Source organism: Platichthys flesus, chromosome 19, assembly GCF_949316205.1.
Source record: "Platichthys flesus chromosome 19, fPlaFle2.1, whole genome shotgun sequence".
Lineage (NCBI taxonomy): Eukaryota > Metazoa > Chordata > Actinopteri > Pleuronectiformes > Pleuronectidae > Platichthys > Platichthys flesus.
This window is the reverse complement of record NC_084963.1, coordinates 8101264-8122958: the sequence shown is the minus strand read 5'-3', so window position 1 is coordinate 8122958 and position 21695 is coordinate 8101264. Positions and strand designations below refer to the sequence as shown.

General features: G+C 43.9%; 2 protein-coding genes across 4 annotated transcripts; one reads left to right on the top strand and one right to left on the bottom strand.

Annotated features, from left to right (window-relative positions):
• The first annotated feature begins 1488 nt into the window (after positions 1–1488).
• On the top strand, positions 1489–15244 carry LOC133975074 (bone morphogenetic protein 1-like). Of its 2 annotated transcripts, none has more exons than XM_062412952.1 (20): positions 1489–1726; positions 3794–3883; positions 3982–4128; positions 4242–4359; positions 5389–5567; positions 5651–5756; positions 6871–6995; positions 7269–7384; positions 7705–7807; positions 7983–8099; positions 8209–8354; positions 8934–9129; positions 9220–9345; positions 10322–10482; positions 10599–10779; positions 11785–11910; positions 12905–13032; positions 13122–13335; positions 13525–13775; positions 13874–15244. In XM_062412952.1, the coding sequence occupies exons 1-20, from the start codon at positions 1591–1593 to the stop codon at positions 14006–14008; spliced, it is 2901 nt and encodes a 966-aa protein (XP_062268936.1). In that variant the 5' UTR covers positions 1489–1590; the 3' UTR covers positions 14009–15244. The 2 variants fall into 2 exon arrangements, with proteins under 2 accessions (XP_062268936.1, XP_062268935.1); XM_062412951.1 differs by having other exon boundaries at positions 10319–10482.
• Positions 15245–15292: 48 nt separating this feature from the next.
• trim69 (tripartite motif containing 69) lies at positions 15293–19576 on the bottom strand. Of its 2 annotated transcripts, none has more exons than XM_062412953.1 (6): positions 18631–19576; positions 18060–18155; positions 17687–17920; positions 17039–17061; positions 16829–16947; positions 15293–16399 (listed from the first exon to the last, which is right to left on the bottom strand). In XM_062412953.1, the coding sequence occupies exons 1-6, from the start codon at positions 19264–19266 to the stop codon at positions 15855–15857; spliced, it is 1653 nt and encodes a 550-aa protein (XP_062268937.1). In that variant the 5' UTR covers positions 19267–19576; the 3' UTR covers positions 15293–15854. The 2 variants fall into 2 exon arrangements, with proteins under 2 accessions (XP_062268937.1, XP_062268938.1); XM_062412954.1 differs by having other exon boundaries at positions 16829–16944.
• Between the last annotated feature and the right edge of the window lie 2119 nt (positions 19577–21695).

The following is a 21695-nucleotide window of genomic DNA, read 5'->3' as shown; positions in this document are numbered from 1 at the left end:
GAACACTTGGATTGAACCACTGACCTTTTGGTTAGTTGACTGACCGCTTCACCGCTTTAAGTTGAACTTTTATTAAAATGTAAAACTCCAAACTTTTCTGAACTTTGTAAAAGTTACCTGATAAATGCAAACACATCATTAGTTCAAAATTCTCTTTATCATATTCTTTTTTGTCACTATCGTTATTAATAGTAATGGGTATTTTTTGATTAAATATTAATTTTTTGGTTTATTATAAAACAGTTCAGGATTCACAGCTAAGATTCTTTTTAGAAATGAAACCTTAAAATTGAAAAAACATGCTACAGTTATTTTTAACCAACCTCCCTCTGTTTCTCATCTTCATCTGGTCTCCCAGCCTGTGTCTCCCCCTCCTCACCTGTCCACCAGGTGTCCTCTGTCTGACCTCCTGTTTTTCACCCCAGTGTCTCATTCAGCTGCGGCTCCTCACCAACAGGTGTCTGTGTGTATTTGAAGACGACAGCTTTTGTGGTTTCGTTTGCCAGATTCTGTTTGATGCGTAGCTGCTGCAGCATTAGCTCTGGGCTTCCTGTTTATAGAGTGAGCTGGAGAGTGAGCTGCCCCCCCCCCCCCCCCCCCCCCCCCGCCCCCGACAGATTCAACATCACTTACACATCCTGAATTGTTTGAAAAGAGCCAAGTGCATGCGAAGAAACCAAAGCAGAAACGTGAAAGCTGATATAGAGCACAAGGCCCAACTCTCTGTGCCCAACTCTCTGAGAAACTGTCTCTGTTTACACCTTAATCCTAATATAGCTTAAAAACCCAAAGCAAAGGATTAAATCATTTCAACATGCATCAGTAAACATTCAATTATCTGAAATAGTTTTAATAAAACATGCACTTGTCAAAGGGTAGGTGTGCTATGTCTTGAAAAACAGCTTCGGACTCCTATCACTTGTCTGTGCACATGTACCAACTTTCTGGAGGCCAAGAATGAATTACAAAATGGGAGAATGGATTTAAAAGAAAGAACTGAACTTGTGTAACAGTGTATTGTATTTTCATATTATGTTTGGAACAGTCATCAATGTGTACAGGGACTTTTACATAATCCATTTGAAAAAAGCACTGTGGCATTTTAATCAAACTTAATTTCAAATCTACATTTTTCAAAAAAAATTGTACTTTTCTATGCACAGCCTCTGCATAGTATGTTTTAGCATTAATAGGTGCATCATTGTCAGCTGTATAGCCAGTTATAGTTTATAAGTGGGTCGTATTAAAAAGTAATTTCAAGTAAGGTTAAAACAAAAAATAAAATCAAACTATTCACAGAATGTGCTTCTGTTCCAGATACTCTATGGTGTGTGTGTCTGCAGGTGAAGCCCCTCTCAGCTGAATGATATGTGTGTGTGCGTGTATTCTGCAGTGGGGTGTGTGAGCTCTCTCTCTCTCTCTCTCTCTCTCTCTCTCTCTCTCTCTCTCTCTCTCTCTCCCTGCAGGAGCAGCATGGCGCCGTGTTTTTACACCGGGTGATTTTATACTTTGCGCTCGTGTCTGCATCTGTTTCCTCGGGCCGCTCTCTGTTTACTTGTGGCTGTGAGTGGACATCAGAGGAGAGAAGTCATGTCAGGGGCAGCTGCGACTCTTCTGCTCCTGCTCTGCTCCATGTGTGATTCTCTGGACGCTGACTGGGAGTTTGTGGAAACTAATTTTACGGACCTCAGTGATGCAATCGATTACAAGGACCCCTGCAAAGCTGGTACAGTGCAATTCACCTCCTCACCTCAGTGTAGTCGTTTATTATTAGTGGGATTATTTATATTTCTAGATTGATGAAGCAAATGTATCTTAAATCCAAATATTTAGGCCACATGCAAAAATAACCTCCCTATTTGATTTTGTATTAGTGATCAACTTTCACAATTAATTGATGACTAGTTGTTATAATGAGAACATGAGATTTCTGTGAAGCCTAGTGAAACCTTGGTTTGGAACCAATCATCTTTATTCAACCACAATCAAGTGATTTTCACATGAGCGGCAAAACTGCACAGTAAAATCATATTATAAAATACTGCACATTACTTTGAATTCAGAAGAAGTACAGCAGCAAGTATTACATATGTACTAGTACATATGTATACTTTAATTGTTGGTTAGTTTCATTTCAACAGTGCATCATATTATATGAGCTACTCATTTGTTTTGAATGTGAATTATTGATCTTCTGTCAAATAAATGCAGCAGAGTTATTTGGAGTATGAAGTAGTTTAAAATGGACGAAATCTAGTACAAGTATCTCAGAAGGATGTACTTGAGTAAATGTACTCAGTAACATTCCACTGTTGGTCAGGCTTCTTTTTATACATACAAGTATGTATAGTGTGTCAGTTAAATATATGAATGTATTAATTACATTTTATATTGATAATGGTTATGCAGGTATAAAGGTACTGATGATAATAAATTTAAATGGTACGAAGTTGCCAGTGTCTCAGATTCTTAGAATTTTCGGCCTCCTCTTGTGAAAAAAGGAAAAAACAACACTTTGAATTCCCATCATCAAGCACATGAAACAGTAACGCTGGTTTATCAGGGGGCCTCCAGCTGCTCAGGGTTCCTTTTTTCCACTTGTAACTTCTGAAACTCCAGAAAACACACGGCTCTCCTTCTCTGAGGCAGTTGCCTGGAGACTGGGGGTCATTGAGGCCGTGCCAGGGCCGTTCTTGGCTGGACGCCGGTGAAATCCCTTTGGCTTCAGGGCATGGGGTGCACACTGCAGGGGTGACAGTCATTTACAGTCACCCTTTGCATGAGTGCATTCACTTCAAAGGCCGACACAGGGCCTGCTATGTCTTTTCATTTGTACATTCAAAGGCTGTTACATCACGGGGCTAAATGAGGTATTTAATGGGAGCTGCTCGGGCACAATATGAGATCCTGATTCATGTGAGGTGAATGTTTGAAATGATGGAAACCAAATGTCAGTTCCTGGAGGGGGGGGGGGGGGGGTGGTGGATTATTCAATCATCACGACTCACATTAGAGGATGTAAACGTAGCAGCTGTGGTTGTAGTGACTGGTGATAAAGATATTTTATTTTCTCAGGAAAGAAGTTAAAGGTTATCATATTCAACACAGTCTGATGGAGCCAGAAACCCAAATGATGTCAAAGTTTAGTTTGGTTTGATTTGTTATATTTGCTTACTCTTCCACTTTCTTTGCAACACTGCTGAATGGAGTACTGCATGAATGCCTCTCGCTTTGTAAAAGCAGCCATAGCAAATCAGTGGTTAAAGCCACGTGATGATGTGACGTTTTTTTTTTTAATCATGTGAGTTTACTTGTTCAGATTAGGTTTTAGGTTTCCAACTGAGAATTGTGTATTTTGGGAAATGACATTACTTTCTTGCCAAGAATTGGATGAGAGGACTGATACCACTTTAATGTGTGTCCAGTAAACAAGATTTGTTATCAATATATGTATACAAAGTATTATGAAGGACGTGAAGGGTTTTCTTCCAGCGCCTCGAAAAATTGACTATTGACATGTCATTTTGAAGTGCATTTAAGGTACATATTCAATTATATAGAGATAGGCTAACTTTCCACTCCATTGCCAATCTTTGTGTTAAGCTAAACTAGAGACATGAGAGCTTTATCAATCCTCACATCCAACTCTTGGCAAGAAAGTTGTGAATTGAAATGTCAAAATCTTTTGAAGAAAAGCATTGTGGCACTTGGAATAAAAGAAAACGATTGACATTTATCTGGAGTTTCTCTGTTTTACATAATTTCCTGCTGTGTGATCATCTGTCTGCCTCAGCTGCCTTTCTGGGAGACATCGCTCTGGATGAAGATGATCTCCTCATGTTCAGAGAGGTCCACAGCCTCCAGAGCAACCGAACCCACTCAGGTAACAGAGCCGCAGTCAGTGTATTCATCTGTGAGGGTTTTCACTGACTCGTGCTCTTCATAGAGACACTAATCAATCCAGATCTCCCGTTTTTACAGGCAACAGTTCCACCTCCAACGAGAGCATCAGGAGTAAAAGAGCGGCAAAAGGGATCCTCCGTCGTCTGAGGAGAGCGGCCACCTCCAGGGCCGAGCGAGTGTGGCCCGACGGCATCATACCGTATGCCATCAGTGGGAATTTTACTGGTGAGCTCTGAAGTAGAACCACCAATAACTCTTTCCTCTGCGTCGTGCTCGTTGCCATGTGTGGTTTCGACACCCTGGAGCCGTCGGACTCTTAATGCAGAGTTTCCTTTCAGGCAGTCAGAGAGCCATTTTCCGTCAGGCGATGCGTCACTGGGAGAAACACACTTGCGTAACCTTCACTGAGAGGACGACCGAGGAGAGCTACATCGTCTTCACCTACAGGCCGTGTGGGTGAGTCGGAAGATCATTACCATGTGGAAATCAAACTTCACACTCTCATCAGCTTCCTTGGATTCAAATGTATAAGCACGAAATTCAGAAAATCCAGTGAGTATCATATATCTGACTCTGCACAGCTCCACAGAACATTTGGAACAACTCTTAGCTGGTTTTATTTTGTTTTTTCCAGCCCAACATGTTTGGTCTCCAACAGCTGTTTTGTGGGGATAAAAAGCTCTACAAATTCTGCTCAACACCTACCAGAAAATTAAGTTAGCCATAGTTTATGTTGTCTCAATCTGTGCGGGGCACTGTTCACCAAATCAACTCTACGGAAAAAATGATTTCAGTGTTTATGACTTGTTTCCACGGCCTCCACATGGCTGAAAATCTGAGCTCGTAAATAAGGTTTAAAAATAGAGCCATTCCTCCATCATCCATACGTGATTTATCCCTTTAAATCCTGCACTAACTAGAGTGGCACTGCCAGCATCCCAATGCCAAGGCGCAGTTGTCACCTTAGCTACACCATACTCATAGATTTAAGTCCTCTCAATATGTCAGATACATTTTTCATCAAGATTCATGAATTATTCTGTCAAAAATTGGTGAAAATTTCATAAGACGCCATCTAGAATGCTAAAGAAAGTGATGGAAGAAAACTCTAACCCTGGATCTGTCCCTTTGTCCGGATCTGCGCCACATTTGAATGACTTCTTCCCTGGGCTGTGTCCTGTTGTCCCACCAGTTTTGTGGAAATTCATTCAGTCGTTTTTTGCATAAAACTGGTGACAAACTACAAACAAACAAACAGGGGTCAAAACGTAATCTCCTTGGCGAATGTAATAAATGGAGCAAGGCTGCCTGGATCTAAGTTAACTCAGAGAATCTAAAACTTCATAACCAAACCTCTTATGTGAAGAGGATCTGTAGTCAAGGAGCTTCAACTTGCAAACACAGTTTTCCTTTATATGAGCAGGAGTCAGTTCTTGTTCTTTAGGTGCTGCAGGACGCCGCCCTGAACAGTGTCGCCCCCTGCAGGTGCTGCTCCTACGTGGGGAGGAGAGGCAGCGGCCCCCAGGCCATCTCCATCGGGAAGAACTGCGATAAGTTTGGCATCGTGGTGCACGAGCTCGGCCACGTGATCGGCTTCTGGCACGAACACACGCGTCCGGACCGTGACGAGCACGTGAGCATCATCAGAGACAACATCCAGCCAGGTACTGTCCCTGAGGTCAGGACGTGTGAATGGACGTGTGTGCTCACCTTCCGATTTGTCCAGTGACTCTCTGTGTGTGAGCAGGACAGGAGTATAACTTCCTGAAGATGGAACCGGCCGAGGTCAACTCACTGGGGGAAGTGTACGACTTTGGCAGCATCATGCATTATGCAAGGAACACATTTTCCAGGTTGGTGCGTGAGGCTTTAATATCCTTCACATTTTTATGATGTGTTGAAGGGAGGGCGAGGAATTCATCACTTTTATTTCTCACTGGTGGGAATGCAAACTGTGTTTTTAGCTCGACTCTGGTTCACATTCATAGGACATTTAACTGCTCCACTGGGGCGATTAGTGGATGAATGCCTTGCTCAAGAGTCCAATCATTATGCACTGGTGAGTCACCCTGTCCACCACTTCTTTATATTTGACCAGTCTGCGGCTCTAAGTGGGACATTTACACCACTACTGCTGACTCAATCATCCATCAACCCATCCAATCATCCGTCCATTCATCAATGCATCCATTCATATGTCAAATCATCAAATCATCAAATCATCAATTCATCAATTCATCAATTCATCTATTCACAATCCATCAATCCATGAATTAGATAAGACAACAATAAAAGAAAGTTAGATAATTAAAGACTCTCCCTCTCTCAGCTGCATCCTCAGCTGAGCCTCAACACTGACCTGGTGTCTATCTCTTTATTCAGCTCAGCCAAACGAGCTCCATAGGAGACCTCAGGGACTTGGTCCTGTATTGTCACAGAAATGGTTTCACACTAGTCTCCTTTTCATTTCTGCCTCGTGCATGTTGTTGCTCTGTTGCTTCTCTCTGCGCTTTGTTGTCCTTTTTTTTTTTTTTAAACCTCGATCACCGCTTTGCTGCTCTGGGTCATGGAGGCAAGCCAAGCTAAATAAAGGCCTGGCAGTTCAGGCTTTGTTGAACAATTTGGGCTGGAGTGGCCTTTTTCTACTGGCATTCAGGAGCGGGCTCCACTGAGCCGGCTGGCACCGGCCACAGGCCCCATTCAGGGCGATCTCTGTTTGCACATGCCTGTCATTCACGGGCGCATCACCATGGGAACTGAGCAAGAGTGAGCTCCGAAAACCCAGAGAGAGATTATCAGAATCAATAAAGTATCAAGGTGCCGAACAGAAGTCAGATCTAAAATAAACAAACCCTGCACGCCAAGCGGGTTCTGTCTCTAGATGGCGTTGTCTCTCTCTTCTGCCTGAATTGATTTTTGAGTCGTCAGTTGGATAGACTGCTCACGTTTGTGATTTGTCCCAAACAGAGGAATCTTCTTGGACACGATCTTGCCCCGTTACGATGTCAACGGAGTCAGGCCCCCGATTGGACAGAGGACCAGGCTCAGCAAGGGGGACATTGCACAAGCTCGCAAACTCTACAAATGTGCAAGTAAGAAACATATGATGAGCAGAAAAATAAATAGTTGTGGGGACAAACTTAATTTTTATCTATCAATCCAACACTTGTAATTTTTTCGTATTTTGTAAAATACAATGAAAGGTAAGAAATTGTATTCCATTCTATTATTCCTATTCTATTCATGGACCTTGATTAGTTTTTAGGCTTCATCATTTTCAAAGTTATTTTTGTCTCATGGCTGAATATAAAAAAGGTGTGGATCTTTGTTGGTCATTCTGAGATTTGAATGTGTTGCTGTGGCAGAGTGCGGCGAGAGCCTGCAGGACAGCACTGGGAACTTCTCCTCTCCTGGTTTCCCCAACGGCTACTCGGCGTACTCTCACTGCGTCTGGAGGATTTCTGTCACTCCTGGAGAGAAGGTGAAACAGGAAAGACGAAGAAGTGAATGCACCTCTTGAGTTTAGAGTCATCCACCAAATACTGACTGTCCTAAATTACTGTATGAATATCAAAATGTCCTCATATTGTCAGAATGTTGGAGCTTAGGCCCCAAACACAAACTATGCTCTGCTGCTGTAACAAGTATTTAAGAGACGACTTGTGTGACTGAACTGTAAAACGCAGAAATATACATGTAAATAACAATGTAAATAGTTAAGATGCCAGTTTAAAAAGAGTTGCTTAGACACCTGTCCTCCATCTGTCCCTCTTCTTCCCTGTTCGACTGTGTGTCCCACAGATCGTTCTGAACTTCACCTCCATGGACCTCTTCAGGAGTCACTTGTGTTGGTACGACCACGTGGAGGTCCGAGACGGCTTCTGGGGAAAAGCGCCACTGAAAGGTCTCTAAGTCAGCAGCAGATCTTCTCTCTCTCTCTCTCTCTCTCTCTCTCTCTCTCTCTCTCTCTCTCTCTCTCTCTCTCTCTCTCTCTCTCTCTCTCTCTTTGCAGACATCTGATACAGCTTCAGTGCTGAGTTGAGTTGTGACAGGTTGAGTCATTATTCCCTCACGTGCAGGTCGTTTCTGTGGAGACACACTTCCAGATCCCATCATCTCCACTGACAGTCAACTGTGGATTGAATTCAGGAGCAGCAGCAGCTGGCTGGGCAAAGGCTTCTCCGCTGTTTATGAAGGTACATATGTTTTAAACTTGATTTCTCTGTCTGATGTGCAGAAGTGAATGTAGAAACCCAGAAAACGTGTCTCTGGGTTAGTTAACATCACTTCTCACCTCCTGTGAAGCCATCTGTGGGGGAGAGGTGACGCGGGACAGCGGCCAGATCCAGTCCCCAAATTATCCCGATGACTACCAGTCCAATAAAGTGTGCGTGTGGAAAATCACAGTGGCAGAGGGCTTCAATGTTGGCCTCTCATTCCAGTCATTTGAGGTATATTCACTTTATTGTTACTGGTAAAACTGGAACAACACTAAGTATCAAAATGATGAAAAACAGGATTTAGCTGTGATATAGAAAATCAAATCTTGTTTATATTTCATGAATAGCATGTACCTTAGGCATTTAGTTGTTTTTGATGAGTTGAGTCAATAATTCAAACTCATAGATAGACAGAGGAAACTTATAGTGATGCCACAAAACAGTATTAAAGCAACTTCAATTTCTTTTTATGAAAAACACTGACTGTAAGATCTTCATCGCAGATAAACCAGGTATGATGAACACAATGTTTTTTAACTTCACTCTACACTATAGACTGTTGATAGAAAGTTCTGACCTCTAGTGTGCAACCAATAGAAAAGCGAGGGCACTGAACTAGTATGAGGTAAATACAGTAAGAATAACAGAATCTAAAACAGCTAATTTTTTTAATGGCTTTGTTTAAACAGCAGAGCATTTCTAAATCTAATTTACCAATCCTCATATTCTCTCAGTTTCCCTGCAGCTGTTTTGAGCACAATAGACATTTCTTTGATCTGTAAACGTCCCCGTCCTTTCCTTCGGCCGCAGACTGAGAGACACGACAGCTGCGCCTACGACTACGTGGAGGTTCGGGACGGCGGCTCGGAGGACAGCCCGCTGCTCGGCCACTTCTGTGGCTACGACAAACCGGACGACATCAAGAGCAGCACCGAGCAGCTGTGGCTCAAGTTCGTGTCCGACGGGTCGGTCAACAAAGCCGGTTTTGCCGCCAACTTTTTCAAAGGTCAGCAGGTTGGTCTCGGTTTGCAGGCAATGATGCAGACTGTTTTGTGATTGCACAGAAAATCCCTACTTGTTTTTTTATCTTTGCCAGAGATGGACGAGTGCTCCGGACCTGACAACGGTCACTGTGAGCAGCGCTGTCTGAACACGCTGGGCAGCTACAGGTGCGGCTGCGACCCGGGTTATGAGCTGGCGGCCGACAAACACAGCTGTGAGAGTGAGTGCAGAGCACGGATACAAGCCACAACCCATTACTTTACATGGGCTAGAGTGTTAGAGTGTTTCTTAAAATCAAGAACAAGCAAAGTCTGCAAACTGGATGAAGCCTCAACTGGTCCTCTCACTGAAATATAATAAACTTATTAAGCACCTTTCAAAACATGTTACCGATGAGAAAAGCGTAAAAACAAGATCAAAATAAAACGTAAAATGAAGAAATAGAGTGTAAGATCAGAACTAGGAGAAAGCTAAACTATAAATGTCTATATTCTTTTCATTGGGCCCATCAGCCGTCTGCTCACTCTTTTGCTGCACGAGCATCACTCGACCATTAGCTGTCAATCACTAGGTCTTCTGCCCTCACTGTTGCATTTGCACTTCTTCCAAAAGCCTTAGAAAGACTGAACCACATAAGAAGACCATGAAGGACCATAATCTTGAGCTGACATTTGTTGCAACCTGAGTTAATTTATCCCCAGACTCCAACAACTGAACTAGACTCAGTCTGTAGCTCCAAACAAACTGTCAGACAAGCAGAAACACAGTTTTGCTGTTAAGATCAATTAATACTTTGAAGTTAGATTTAACTTCATGTCATCTCATCTCAAGCTTGATTCCCTGGTAGTTTTCTCTTCTACCACAAGAGGGCACCTCTCCCCTGCTGCACTTTCCCCCTTGGTCCATCCAAGTATCAAATTGGAAAAACGTTTATTTTCTCCTGCAGAATTTGCCACATTCCCTGATTTTAATTTAAATATCAGTATTTTATTTATCCTCCACCCTTTGATTTACATGCTGTGAATCCAGTTTACACACTTTTACTTTATGTCTTCGTTCGACAGCCTGTGATTTAAGAGTTCATTGTTTTCTGCAGTTGAACAATTAAAGAAAAACAACTCAATGTAATTCATGTCATGCGAGTGTTTTTCTTTCAGGCATCCACCACTAAAATCTCTGCTCTCTCCCACCAGCAGCTGCCTGCGGCGGGTTCATCACCGTGCTGAACGGCTCGCTCACCACCCCCGGCTGGCCCAAAGAGTACCCACCCAACAAGAACTGCGTGTGGCAGCTGGTGGCGCCCATCCAGTACCGCATCACCCTGGTGTTCGACGTGTTCGAGACCGAAGGGAACGATGTGAGTTGACATCCTCAGTGAATAATCAATCATTTGTGCAGAAGGTTTATGTGACGAGTAGATTTCTCCACAATGCTCCCTGGTAGTTAGTAAAATCTTCTAGTGTTTACCATCAGGTGTGTAAATATGATTATGTGGAGGTGCGCAGTGGCTTGAGCTCAGACGCAAAGCTTCATGGGAAATTCTGTGGAGCGGAGAAGCCCGAGGTCATCACCTCCCAACACAACAACATGAGGATTGAGTTCAAGTCGGACAACACTGTGTCCAAGAGGGGCTTCAAGGCTCACTTCTTCTCCGGTGAGTGATGAGGAGTCGAGCACAAGGAAGCACTGAGGAGGGAAATATACAATTATAGTGTTTTTAGTATTTTATATAAATTTAACTCAGGCACTTGATGATTATTGCAATTGTGTTTAAAACTGCTGTTTTCATCTTTTAACTGCTTGTATGTGCACACGCGCCCTGAAAAACAAAACTTCCCCTGTGTTTTACAGATGTGGCTGGAATTTCATAAATAAACTTGAAACTTGAAAGATTGTAACACAGACTAATATTCATATGTTGCACAGTAGAAAGTGTGAAACCATCATCGCACTGCAGAGACGATGCAGACAGCCGTCTTCAGTTTCTGCCACAAGAATGAAAACACTGTGGTTTCATAAGTATGGCGCTTGAAATGAATTTTACACAAGCTGGAAGTTTGGTTTCATCCTTAATGTTTAATTATGTTGACTTTCTACATTCACAGTCATCATTTTGCTCTAGTTACAGTTATTACACATTATTTGAATCTGACCTCTAAAGAGTTGTATTCAATAGTTGAATTTATAATATAAAGATATTCTGTGATGGCGATAAATTGTGTTTTTTTGATGTGATAAATTCTCCAACGTTTGGCCCTCTTGTGATTTAAATTATATAAATTAATAATAATAGTTCATCTGAACAGCTACACAGAAACAAATTATTTATGGTTTCATTTAACATTACAATCTGTTGTGGTTTGTATATTATGTTTTATTCATTTTCTGGCATATTTTTTACACTGCATTTCAGCCTATAAGGGAACAGCAATTAAAAGACTTTAAATGTGTGATTTTCTGATCTCCAAAATTATTGCAATAAGAAAAAGCGCAGAGGATGTTTAGCTGAGATTTGATCCTGGGTTGTCTGAGCAGACTCTTCCTTCTTCTATAGAAAACACCTCAAATGTTTCCTCATCGTGTTTTGCTGGTCGTCTGCAGCCTGTTGTGACACGTTGTGCGATGGAATCCTGAATTCAAATTGCCTGCATGTCCACAGATATAGACGAGTGCTCCGACGACAATGGCGGCTGCCAGCACGAGTGCGTGAACACCTTCAGGAGCTACAGCTGTCAGTGCCGCGGGGGCTTCACGCTGCACGATAACAAGCACGACTGCAAGGAAGGTAGAGTACGTGTGTCTGCTGTCCGTCAGCTGCAGGGTCTAAAGGGTCAGTTCATCCAAATCAATACAGAGACGACTACAAAACACAACTTCCCAAGCTGAAGATAACCTGAACCACTGGCTTGAGGAAGGTTAAGTGGAATGAAGAGTGGGGAATGTAAAAGATGAAGGATGTGTGAGCAGAGTTTGGAGTCAAACAAGGGTCATTGTGTTCTGAGCTGGTGAAATGATGCGTGAATGCAATTTTATTAGCATAAAGTGGTATGAATAAATGCAAGATCTTTTACAAGGTCACTGGAAAATGAGAGCGATGTCCTTGGAAGTTCAGGTTTTCTCTTCATTTTGTTGCGTCCATTCCGAAAAAAATGCCACAAAACTTTGAAAAGTGTGTTTTTGTGAATATCTCTGCACCTGTATCCCCAAAGGTTTTATAGCCATCTTTTTTACACAACTAGAAATTAACAAAACACAAAGGGGAGATTGTGGCTCAGGAGGTAGAGCAGGTTGCCCTTCACTGAAGTGTCCCTGGGCAAGTTACTGAACTTCAAATTGTGTGAGTGATGTGCGACAAAGTGCTGCAAGAAGACGCACTGCATGAATGTGGCACTGGCAAAACTGAACCTGTAAGTAAAGCCCTTTGAGTTATCATCAAGAGAAGTAATAAGTGCCCCATCAAAATGCCCCCTAGAACAACACTGGTGGATTCTGGGAGAGGCATCTGACTGGCCGAGGAAATATGCATTGTTTATATGCATAGTCAGTTGACTATTGATGTATTTGTGGACTGATAAAAAACACCCCCGTCTCTGAATTTCTGTTTGCTCTTTGAATCATTTCTCTCAGACATTGTAGAGAATGGATAGATTGGCACACTTTGTTGATTCTAATGCTATCCGGATTGTTACTTGTTTACATGGACACTTAAAGATTGAATAAAGCCACGTTGCTGCGATCTGAGCGCAGAGTGATGCATCGCTCTGTTTTTTTTCTTTCAGCCGGGTGTGATCATGTGGTGAACAGTGCGTCGGGAATCATCAGCAGCCCCAACTGGCCCGACAGATATCCCAGCAAGAAGGCCTGCACCTGGTCTCTGTCCACAACCCCGGGCCACCGCATCAAACTCGTACGTCAATGCACCTCTCGTTCAGTTAACCACGCCGGCTATGATCCAAAATATCATGTCATTCACAGTTTTCCAAAAATGGCTGTCAGGTTTTCAACGAGCTGGAGATGGAGGCCCATCTGGAGTGCGCCTACGACCACCTGGAGATCTTCGACGGGCGAGACAGCCGCGCCCCGAGTCTCGGACGCTTCTGCGGCACCAAGAAACCTTCTCCGGTCGTGTCCAGTGGCAACAAACTGTTTCTGCGGTTTTCCTCAGACAACTCGGTGCAGAAAAGAGGCTTCGAGGTTTCATACAGAGCAGGTGGGAGGAAGAAACCAGAATCATATCCAAATGGTCCTGTGCAGTAAAGAGTAGGCTTTTAAAAAACATTGTGGCATTTCAACTGCAGGGTTAGTTCTTCTGTCGTGTTTAGAACATTCTTTCCTCACTTTTACGAGAGCCCAAGTTTTTTTTCTTTGACCCTCTAATCTTGTGGTTGTGAATTCTCAGGATGTGGAGGGAGCCTGAAAGCCGAGGTCAAGACAAAAGATCTGTTCTCTCATGCACAGTTTGGAGATAACAACTACCCCGGTGGCTCCGACTGCCTGTGGGTGGTCACGGCCGAGAAGGGCTACGGCGTGGAGATCATCTTCCGAGTGTTTGAGATCGAGGACGAGGCCGACTGCGGGTACGACTACGTGGAGCTGTACGACGGCGCCGACATCAAGTCCCCGCGGCTGGGACGCTACTGTGGATCGGGGGTGAGCTTTAAGATCATCACTCTTTTGTACTAAACGCTTCTCGAACAACCTTTACCCCTGCAACTCTTTCCTTCCCCCCCCCCCCCCCCCCCCCACAGGCTCCAGAAGAGGTCTACTCGGCCGGAGACGCCATCATTTTAAAGTTTCACTCGGACGACAGCATCAACAAAAAGGGCTTTCACGTGCGCTACACGAGCACCAAGTTCCAGGACACGTTACATGCAAGCAAGTGACTGTGACCTGTCGGATCCCAGCCCCAAGAGGGTTAGGGTTAAGGTTAGAGACTTCAGCCCTGGCATTTTGGTGGAACACGCCCCTTTTTCCAGACGAGGAGTGGATGCACGGGATCGACACCACAGACACCAGCAGACGCATACTTCACATTCACGTCTGCCGGAGAGTGAAACCACGCAGAGGAAATTATAGCTGCACGGGAGGAAAAGTTTGAAGTGACTGTTTTTGAGTCAAATTCAGCCTCTATTGAATGTTTGTCGTAACACTGTAAAGATACAAGATGTATATATTGTGATATAGTTTGGCTTGTTTACTCTTTTTACCTTTCATTGATCAGATGCAGAACGTTCCCACACAGTATTTTCCCAGCTTCCTTTTTAAACCGTTACTGTGCTTCAAGCTTCCAACAAGTTCTGCTTTTCCTCTGACTCGTGTTTTTGTGCTTTAAATCTCTTTGCAACACACAGTCGGGTGAAGTGATAACAGAGGAAAGCATCTCCTCTAACTTGAATCTTTTCTATATTTTGCTTTAACATCGCAGCAACTTCTGCTTATGTCCCACGACACCAGCTGAGAGTCGATTTTTAGCTTATTCTATTTGTCTCGCTTGTTAGCCTTGCTGCTGTGATGCAGAAGTGGAATCACTGTTGGTTGTGGTCACAGTGGGAAAGGAGATGGTTCTTGGTTTGAATCCTGGTTCAACCAAGTTCTTCCTGTGTGGAGTTTGCTTGATCTCCCTGTGTGAACCTGTGTTTTCTCTGGGTGCTCCAGCTTCCTCTGTCCAAAGGCGTACTGACTGAGGTTAGGTTCAGATTTTGACCTTAAGTGTGAATATGTGTTAGTGGTGGTTTGTCTCTGTATGCTGGCCCTGTGATTGGCTGGTGACCTGTCCCGGAGGCCTTCTGCCTCTCGGTGTGTCAGCTGTGATTGGCTCCAGTGCCCCTGCAACCCTTAAAGGAGAAGCAGTGTAGAAAACAGATGAATCACTGTTTTCCTGCCTGGTATTAAAGGACCCCGAGACGAGTTAGTTGATGTATTTTTCCTCATCATAAAACACAGAGCTTTGAACGTTGCATCCATGTTTGCTGGCCTGGAGTCTTCTTCACTGCCTTTATTGATGTATTGCTGCATTTCTCTAAAGCTGTTGAATAGTAGAACGCCTTGAAACTAGGTGTTCATCGTGTCACCTGCTTGCTTGTGTGCTTGTATGTAATGATTACACAGGAAGTAGCGACTCTGGTGTTTTATTTATCTTTGTGCTAGGTTAATAAGAACACTGGATAAATCATTCACAAATACATTTATTAAAAGGTTACCCATATAGTTCTGTGTTTTGTTGTGTGCCGCTGAACATGCACCTGACTTTGGATCAACCAGCAGCTGGTGCATTCAATTCTTACTCGTACAAAAAGTACAAAGTAAATGTCCAAAATTACAAATAATGTGTTCACATATCAAAAGAAAACCAAAAGGCGTGACATCGTTAGAATGACACAATATAATCCACACAAACATGAACAGTAAATATGTCGTCAAAAATAAAACCATATGATTAAGAGTTTAACTTGAATCATGCACAAAAAGAAATGATTACAAAATAACCATAATAGCACATAACAGTGGATAACCATGGAGGTTCACATTCGTCACTGAAGCACAGCTTCTCTGAACTGAAGCGTGTGGCAGTAGATCCAGTCTACTGAACAATGTGTCCTTATTGGCCACAGGTCTGATATCAAAGTATGAATCTACTGCTGTATATCATTAAGTATGATTTCTGCTGTTTGAATCAAGCTTGTTTTCAGATTTGTAACTTCCCTCTTTTGTTGCCATTTTTCCAGTTCATTAAATCTTAGGTAGGAAAACTTTTAGAGGCTCGTTTTCATGCACCTTATCCAGGAAGCCCAAGTTGAAGTACGGGTAGAGCGTCTCAGAGAAGTTCTCCCTGAAGGTGTAGAGGTGCGTCATGCTCTCTGCGTTGTAGAAGGACACCAGGCCCCTCTTGTAGTCCAGGTACACCCCGATCCTGGCCAGCGGCTCCTCCAGGGACAGCACAGTTGGAGGGGTGGTGCCGGCCATGTACTGAATCCCATAAGAGAGGGAGAGAGTCCAGAAGCCGTTGGCTGGCAGAGCTTTGATGACTCCCTTCCTGGGCACCGACTCCCGAGCCACCCCCACCGTCCACACCGTGCTGCTGTAGACCTCGATCTCCCAGTAGTGGCGTCCGTGGGTGAAGCCCTGGCTGCCGAGCAGCGACAGGGCAGCGTTGAACCTGTAGGGGTTGTCCTGCACCGTGTGGTTGAAGGTCTGGTAGCGGACGCAGGTGAGGGAGGAGGTCAGGCTGAGCCAAGGGTTGGCCGTGCTGGAGTTGAATGTGATGGCTGCTGGAACTAAAGACAAGGAGGTCGTAAGATAACAAAAGATTTTAAAGATTCTTGTCTCAACAAACTGAAAAACCTATGCTTCAGCTTCAGAAAACTTACGGAATACAAAAGGACCTTTGTTAAGCAACTGATGTTTTACCATTCTGGGCTACTGTAGAAACATGGCAGTGCAACGTGGACTTGTTTTGGTAGTTTTCATCTGTTCTTCGTTAGTTAGCAGGATTATGCAAAAACGAATCAATTGATTGGAGTCTTGGTCCTGATCCGGATCAGGAGACGGATCCAGGACATTATTTTTCACTTTCTCTAACATTTTCTGTGATTTCTCAGAAAATATCAGGCATGTTTAGAGGACTGATATTTATAAGTGAGTGTGCAATCTGGATCTGGAGAATTATAAAGTGGTTTCATAAGGTGATTATTGGGCTTAGCTACCTGGGTAGATGCTTCCTTTCATGAATTTCCACACTCTGTACTGCAGGGGCCCCGCAAACCGACCCTCGCACAGACTGGGCGGCGTAAAAGCTGGTTTCTCAAACTTCAGCGATGGCCTGCTGAGAAAAAGCCGTGCAGAAGAACAATGAGCAACAGGGAATATCAACAGAAAGCTCATCCAAGATGGAATTGATGTTGGCCCACACTCACCTCTGGAGCAAGACTTTGATGCTCTGAAATGAGACACAGGGAAAACACAGGAAGAGAGAGACAGAGGCGGGTGATTAGTTGTGTTGTCTCTGAAAGGAGAGAAAGCTTTTTCCACATTACATCAACGTCTGAGCTCACGCTATCCCGCCCTGTGGGATCTCCCTGTGGCTCGGGGAAAGTCCCAGAGCCTTTGCCAGAGTGTGGCCCCCGAGCCTGAACTCAGCTCCTTATCCTCCAGATCAACGAGTGAGCTCACTGGCCTACATCCTGTCAGCTTTTTTTCTCTCACTCCTTTGTTTCAGAAAAGTTACAGCTCTCCAAGCAGGACTCTTAGAGGACAAGCAAACGGACATGATCGTCATGTTTATGGCCTTAAGAGTGGTGTTCAGACCTAAACAGGAAAGCCTAACTGGTCACACCCTGCTCACTTAAATCTTGAATGTTTACGTCGGAGCCTTTTTAACGTTTTGGCACGAAAGAAACATCCATGGATATATATAAAGCTAACAAACCCCATAATTCACCTCCTGTCTTCCATGGAAAAAGTTTGAAATCAAAACCTCAGCATTTCTCGCCTAAATCGCCTCCAAAGCTGACTCATCATGTTGATATCGTCCAGATGGGCTGCATATTCCTGGAAGGACTTACTCGCAGCAGAGTGAAGGGGTCCTTCTCCGTCAGCTTGTCCTCGATCTCGTGCAAGGCCCCCTGCAGACGGGAGATCTCCACGCACAGCAGGGCCTTGTGCTCGTCCAGGCGGATCAGCTCCCGCCGCTCCTCCGTCTTCAGCTTCACCTGCAGCAGCTTCTCCTCCTGGTACAGGAACTGGTGCAGGTCGCTGAACTGGGCCTCGATGCGCTGCTTGAGGTCGGCGGTGTGATCCTGAGCGGGGGGAGGGAGAGATGATGCACGTTGTCGGTGGGAGCGAAAACTTGATATTTAACGAGGGTAACAGTGAAAGCATGGAACCCAGAAGAGTTTAAGAAACTGTAATCTTGTTTTCTTAAGCGTTCTTTCTCACCTTGAGCTTCTTGACCTCATCCTCAGCTTCTCTGTCACACTGCAGGGCTGTGTTGAGCTCGACTTTCAGGGAATCCATGGAGCTGTTCAGACACGCCTGAGGGAACAGAGACGTTATCAACATCCTGCATTGCTGAGCTGTTTCTCACTTGACTCAATTCATTGTTGTGTCCGTACTGGCCTGTTGTTTTGCTGTTTTGCTGCTCATGCACATAAGAAACAGTCAGCAACAGTGCTCCCTTCAGATTAGAGGGATTGGTTTGTGGTAAACTCATTTTGCACTAGAGACTTGGGTAACTTCTTCAAAAGTTACAATGCTACAAAGACAAATCAACAGCAGAAATTCTAGTTTTTAATGAATCGTTATATATATATATTATATAGAATGTAGGCAAATTAATTAGTGATAATTAAAGGCATTGGAGAGAGAGAAAGGACAAAGACCGTAATTAAGTACAAAATTAAAACTTACTAAGATGAATTCATTAAATCATAACTATTCCACCTAGTGTTGTAGAAACATTGTTCCATTGACTTTGCCAAGAAATCTTCTCAAGTCGAAGCTCACTCACCCTGTACTTCAGCTCTGCCTCCTGCACACACACCATGGTGTGGCTCCTGTGCTCCTGGGAGACTCCACACACCAGACACACCAGCTCCTGGTCCTCCTCGCAGTACAGCTTCAACTCCTCTCTGTGGCGGCTGCAGCGGGGGACCGGGGCAGGGGCCCGCTCAGCCACCGCAACATCCGCCAGGCGGGCTCCACTCCCACACTCGTCCAGACCATGACAGTAGCTCTCCACTATGTTGGCAACGATGCGGTTGGGCCTGTAGCACTGTCCGGGGTACACCTTCCTGCACTGAGGGCAGGAGCCTGTGCCCCCCTGCCCGGGGCCCCGGGGACCCGTCCAGTAGCCCTCGATGCACCCCTGGCAGAAGGTGTGATCACAGGGCAAGGAAACCGGCTGCTTGAAAAGATCCAAGCAGATGGAGCAGGTCAGGTCTCTGCTGATTCTGTGTGCTGAGCTCTTGGTGACTTGTCCGGAGTTGGGAGGCTGACGCAGCTTTTCCATGGCTGTCTGTACAGCAAAGTCTCCTTCCTTTGGCTTCCAACTCTTCTTGTCTGTCTTTAGCCCCTGGTTGAGTTTTTCCAGGTTCTGCAGATACACAGTCTGGATTTTCTTCACTTCTTTCTGATTCTTGCTCATTCCTTCACCTTGATTGTTCTCCTTTGTCCTGAATGTACAGCTGGACCTTCTGCGTCTTTCCCCTCCTGCAGAGTGTGGCCGCTCTCTTTGGCCTCCAGTCTTCCTGTTGACTGTGGGGAAATGGAGGGGGTGGTGCAAAAGCAGCCGGAGCCTCTCACGTCCTCCGCAGATAGTGAGGGGATCTCAATGGGGCCCCCCCTTTTCCTTCCAGAGTGACATCACATCTCAGCCAGGAAGCCGAGGCGGATCATGGATATTCTCTCCGTGGTGTGTTTGTGTTGAGTCTGAGCTCTTACTCTGAAAAGTGCTTCTTCGCTGAACTCTTAATCTGATGCAGAGTCACAACACAAAAATGTAAATCCATTTTATGGGACTTTGAGTGTGTGTGTGTGTGTGTGTGTGTGTGTGTGTGTGTGTGTGTGTGTGTGTGTGTGTGTGTGTGTGTGTGTGTGTGCGTGTGCGTGTGCGTGTGCGTGTGTGTATGCACAAGTGCTTGAGTCTACGTAAGCAGTAACAGATTTCCTGATTCTTTTTATGGCCGTGCCCTCCTCCCTTCAGACAATCATTGTCCATGAAAGTAAACAAGGCCATTAAGAGATTTACACAAAGAAAGAAAACGTCCAGCAGGAAGAAATCTCTGTCACAGAGAATTACCAATCCTCCAGACATCCTGTGGTTTCCCCTTTACCCCATCGAATAATTATAAGAGATATTTACAGCTTGTTCCCCGAGGGCTGGAACAGCTGTCCAGGAAACCAAGCACGTCCTGTCATACTTAGTTTTTTGACTTTATTCAAAGAGGAAAATAGTCCAGAAACACATGAGCATATGTTTGAATATCACATGATGTTACGATGAGCTAATCACACCTCATTACACACACAGACACACATACGCACGCACACAGACACACACACACACACACACACAAACAGACACACACACACACACACACACATTCACACACACAGACAAGCTGTGATTATGGACTGCAACATAATCACAGGTTAGAAAGTAAAGTTAAATTATAGTTAGTAAAGTTAAAAATGGATGCTAGAATGCCTGTGTGAGAACGAGAGACACAGAGAGAGAGAACAGTAACATCTGTGGCGTGTTACTGTCACCTTTGTTAAAGTTATTGACAGTAGTGACATCTGGTGTCTAGGGGGAAAACCTACATCGCTGCTCGTTCTTTAAAAGGAAATTGTGGATCTGTCGCTGCAGCTGAGTCTCAGGAGGCCCAAGAAGGAAATGGTTGAGCAAATTACGAAAATGTGTTTTCGTTTGTGTTTATTCTTTTCAAATGAAGTTTAGTTTCAGGAAGAAAAACATCACAATTCACAAATGGGGTTTAAAAGGTTGTCTTTGGTTAAGAAGTTGCAAGTATTGATGCATGAAGGAACTCTTAATAAATATTAAAAATAAACTATAATATTTACTATTATAATATCACCTAATTGATTAGTGACAGTTTAAATTCTTTGGTAAGGACGGGTCATGTTAGCCGTTGTGTTTGTTGTATCATAAGTAGACAAACAAGTACAAACTGTTAATTTGTGACACTACTAATTTGGACATTTCAAATCTAGAACAACCATTTCAATATACTTACAATAAATCGTGTTAGATATGTTTTATGATGTAGGTGCGGTGCATTAGTTAGGATGACTTTTATCTGCTGTATTTAACATTTAGTGAGATTTTATTGGGGGGCACAAGATGTAATTAACTTGTAACCTTCGGTGTTCCCTAATAAAAAAATGACCATAACAGCATTTTCAGAGCCGCTCACTTCTGCTCGCACATAATTAACACTAGAGACAGATTAGGAGTGTTGAGTTAATTAAAATGTGACATTAGAATAACCGGTAAGCCTCGTGGGTTTGAGTGGGGTGCAGCAGAGGGTAAATGGTTCTACTACACGTCCTCAGTAACATACAGCTTGAAAAAGAAAGTTAAGGGATTTTCAGTTCCATCTATTAGTTAGTTAGTTAGTTAGTTAGATAGTTAGTTAGTGGCGTGTATTCATAGTTAGGTAGTAAGTTAGTTAGATAGCTAGTTTTTTTGTTTGTTTGAATGTTTGTGTGATTGACAGCAGGATCATGCAAGAACTACTGAGCGGATTTTCCATGAAACCTGATGAGGGGATGGAACATGGACCAAGAAGAAATCCTTCACATTTTGGCATGGATCCTGACAAAGGGGCAGATTAAGTTAATTTGTTACATCATCCCAGGCAATATTTATGGATCTTGATGAAAAAAACAAATCCGGCATATTTAGGGGAAGGATATCTGAGCAATCTGGTGCCGCTCGATTGAAGTTAAGGACCTTGGCAGCGGCAGGTGCCCTACTGAGTGCCATTAAATAAATTGATGTTTGTTTTTTAAACGGCAATTGAAAACACAACTGCTTTTTGTTTTGCTGGA

What these genes read in the sequence shown, in the direction of transcription:
- LOC133975074 (XM_062412951.1), top strand. Translation starts at nt 1,591, where the DNA reads ATGTCAGGGGCAGCTGCGACTCTTCTGCTCCTGCTCTGCTCCATGTGT. An exon ending in TTCACCTACAGGCCGTGTGG is followed by an intron (nt 4,360 to 5,388) that starts GTGAGTCGGAAG and finishes CGCCCCCTGCAG; the next exon opens with GTGCTGCTCCTACGTGGGGA. An exon ending in TGCCGCCAACTTTTTCAAAG is followed by an intron (nt 9,130 to 9,219) that starts GTCAGCAGGTTG and finishes TATCTTTGCCAG; the next exon opens with AGATGGACGAGTGCTCCGGA.
- trim69 (XM_062412953.1), bottom strand. Translation starts at nt 19,266, where the DNA reads ATGAGCAAGAATCAGAAAGAAGTGAAGAAAATCCAGACTGTGTATCTG. An exon ending in AGGCAGAGCTGAAGTACAGG is followed by an intron (nt 18,156 to 18,630) that starts GTGAGTGAGCTT and finishes CTGTTCCCTCAG; the next exon opens with GCGTGTCTGAACAGCTCCAT. An exon ending in GAAAGGAAGCATCTACCCAG is followed by an intron (nt 16,400 to 16,828) that starts GTAGCTAAGCCC and finishes CCTTGTCTTTAG; the next exon opens with TTCCAGCAGCCATCACATTC.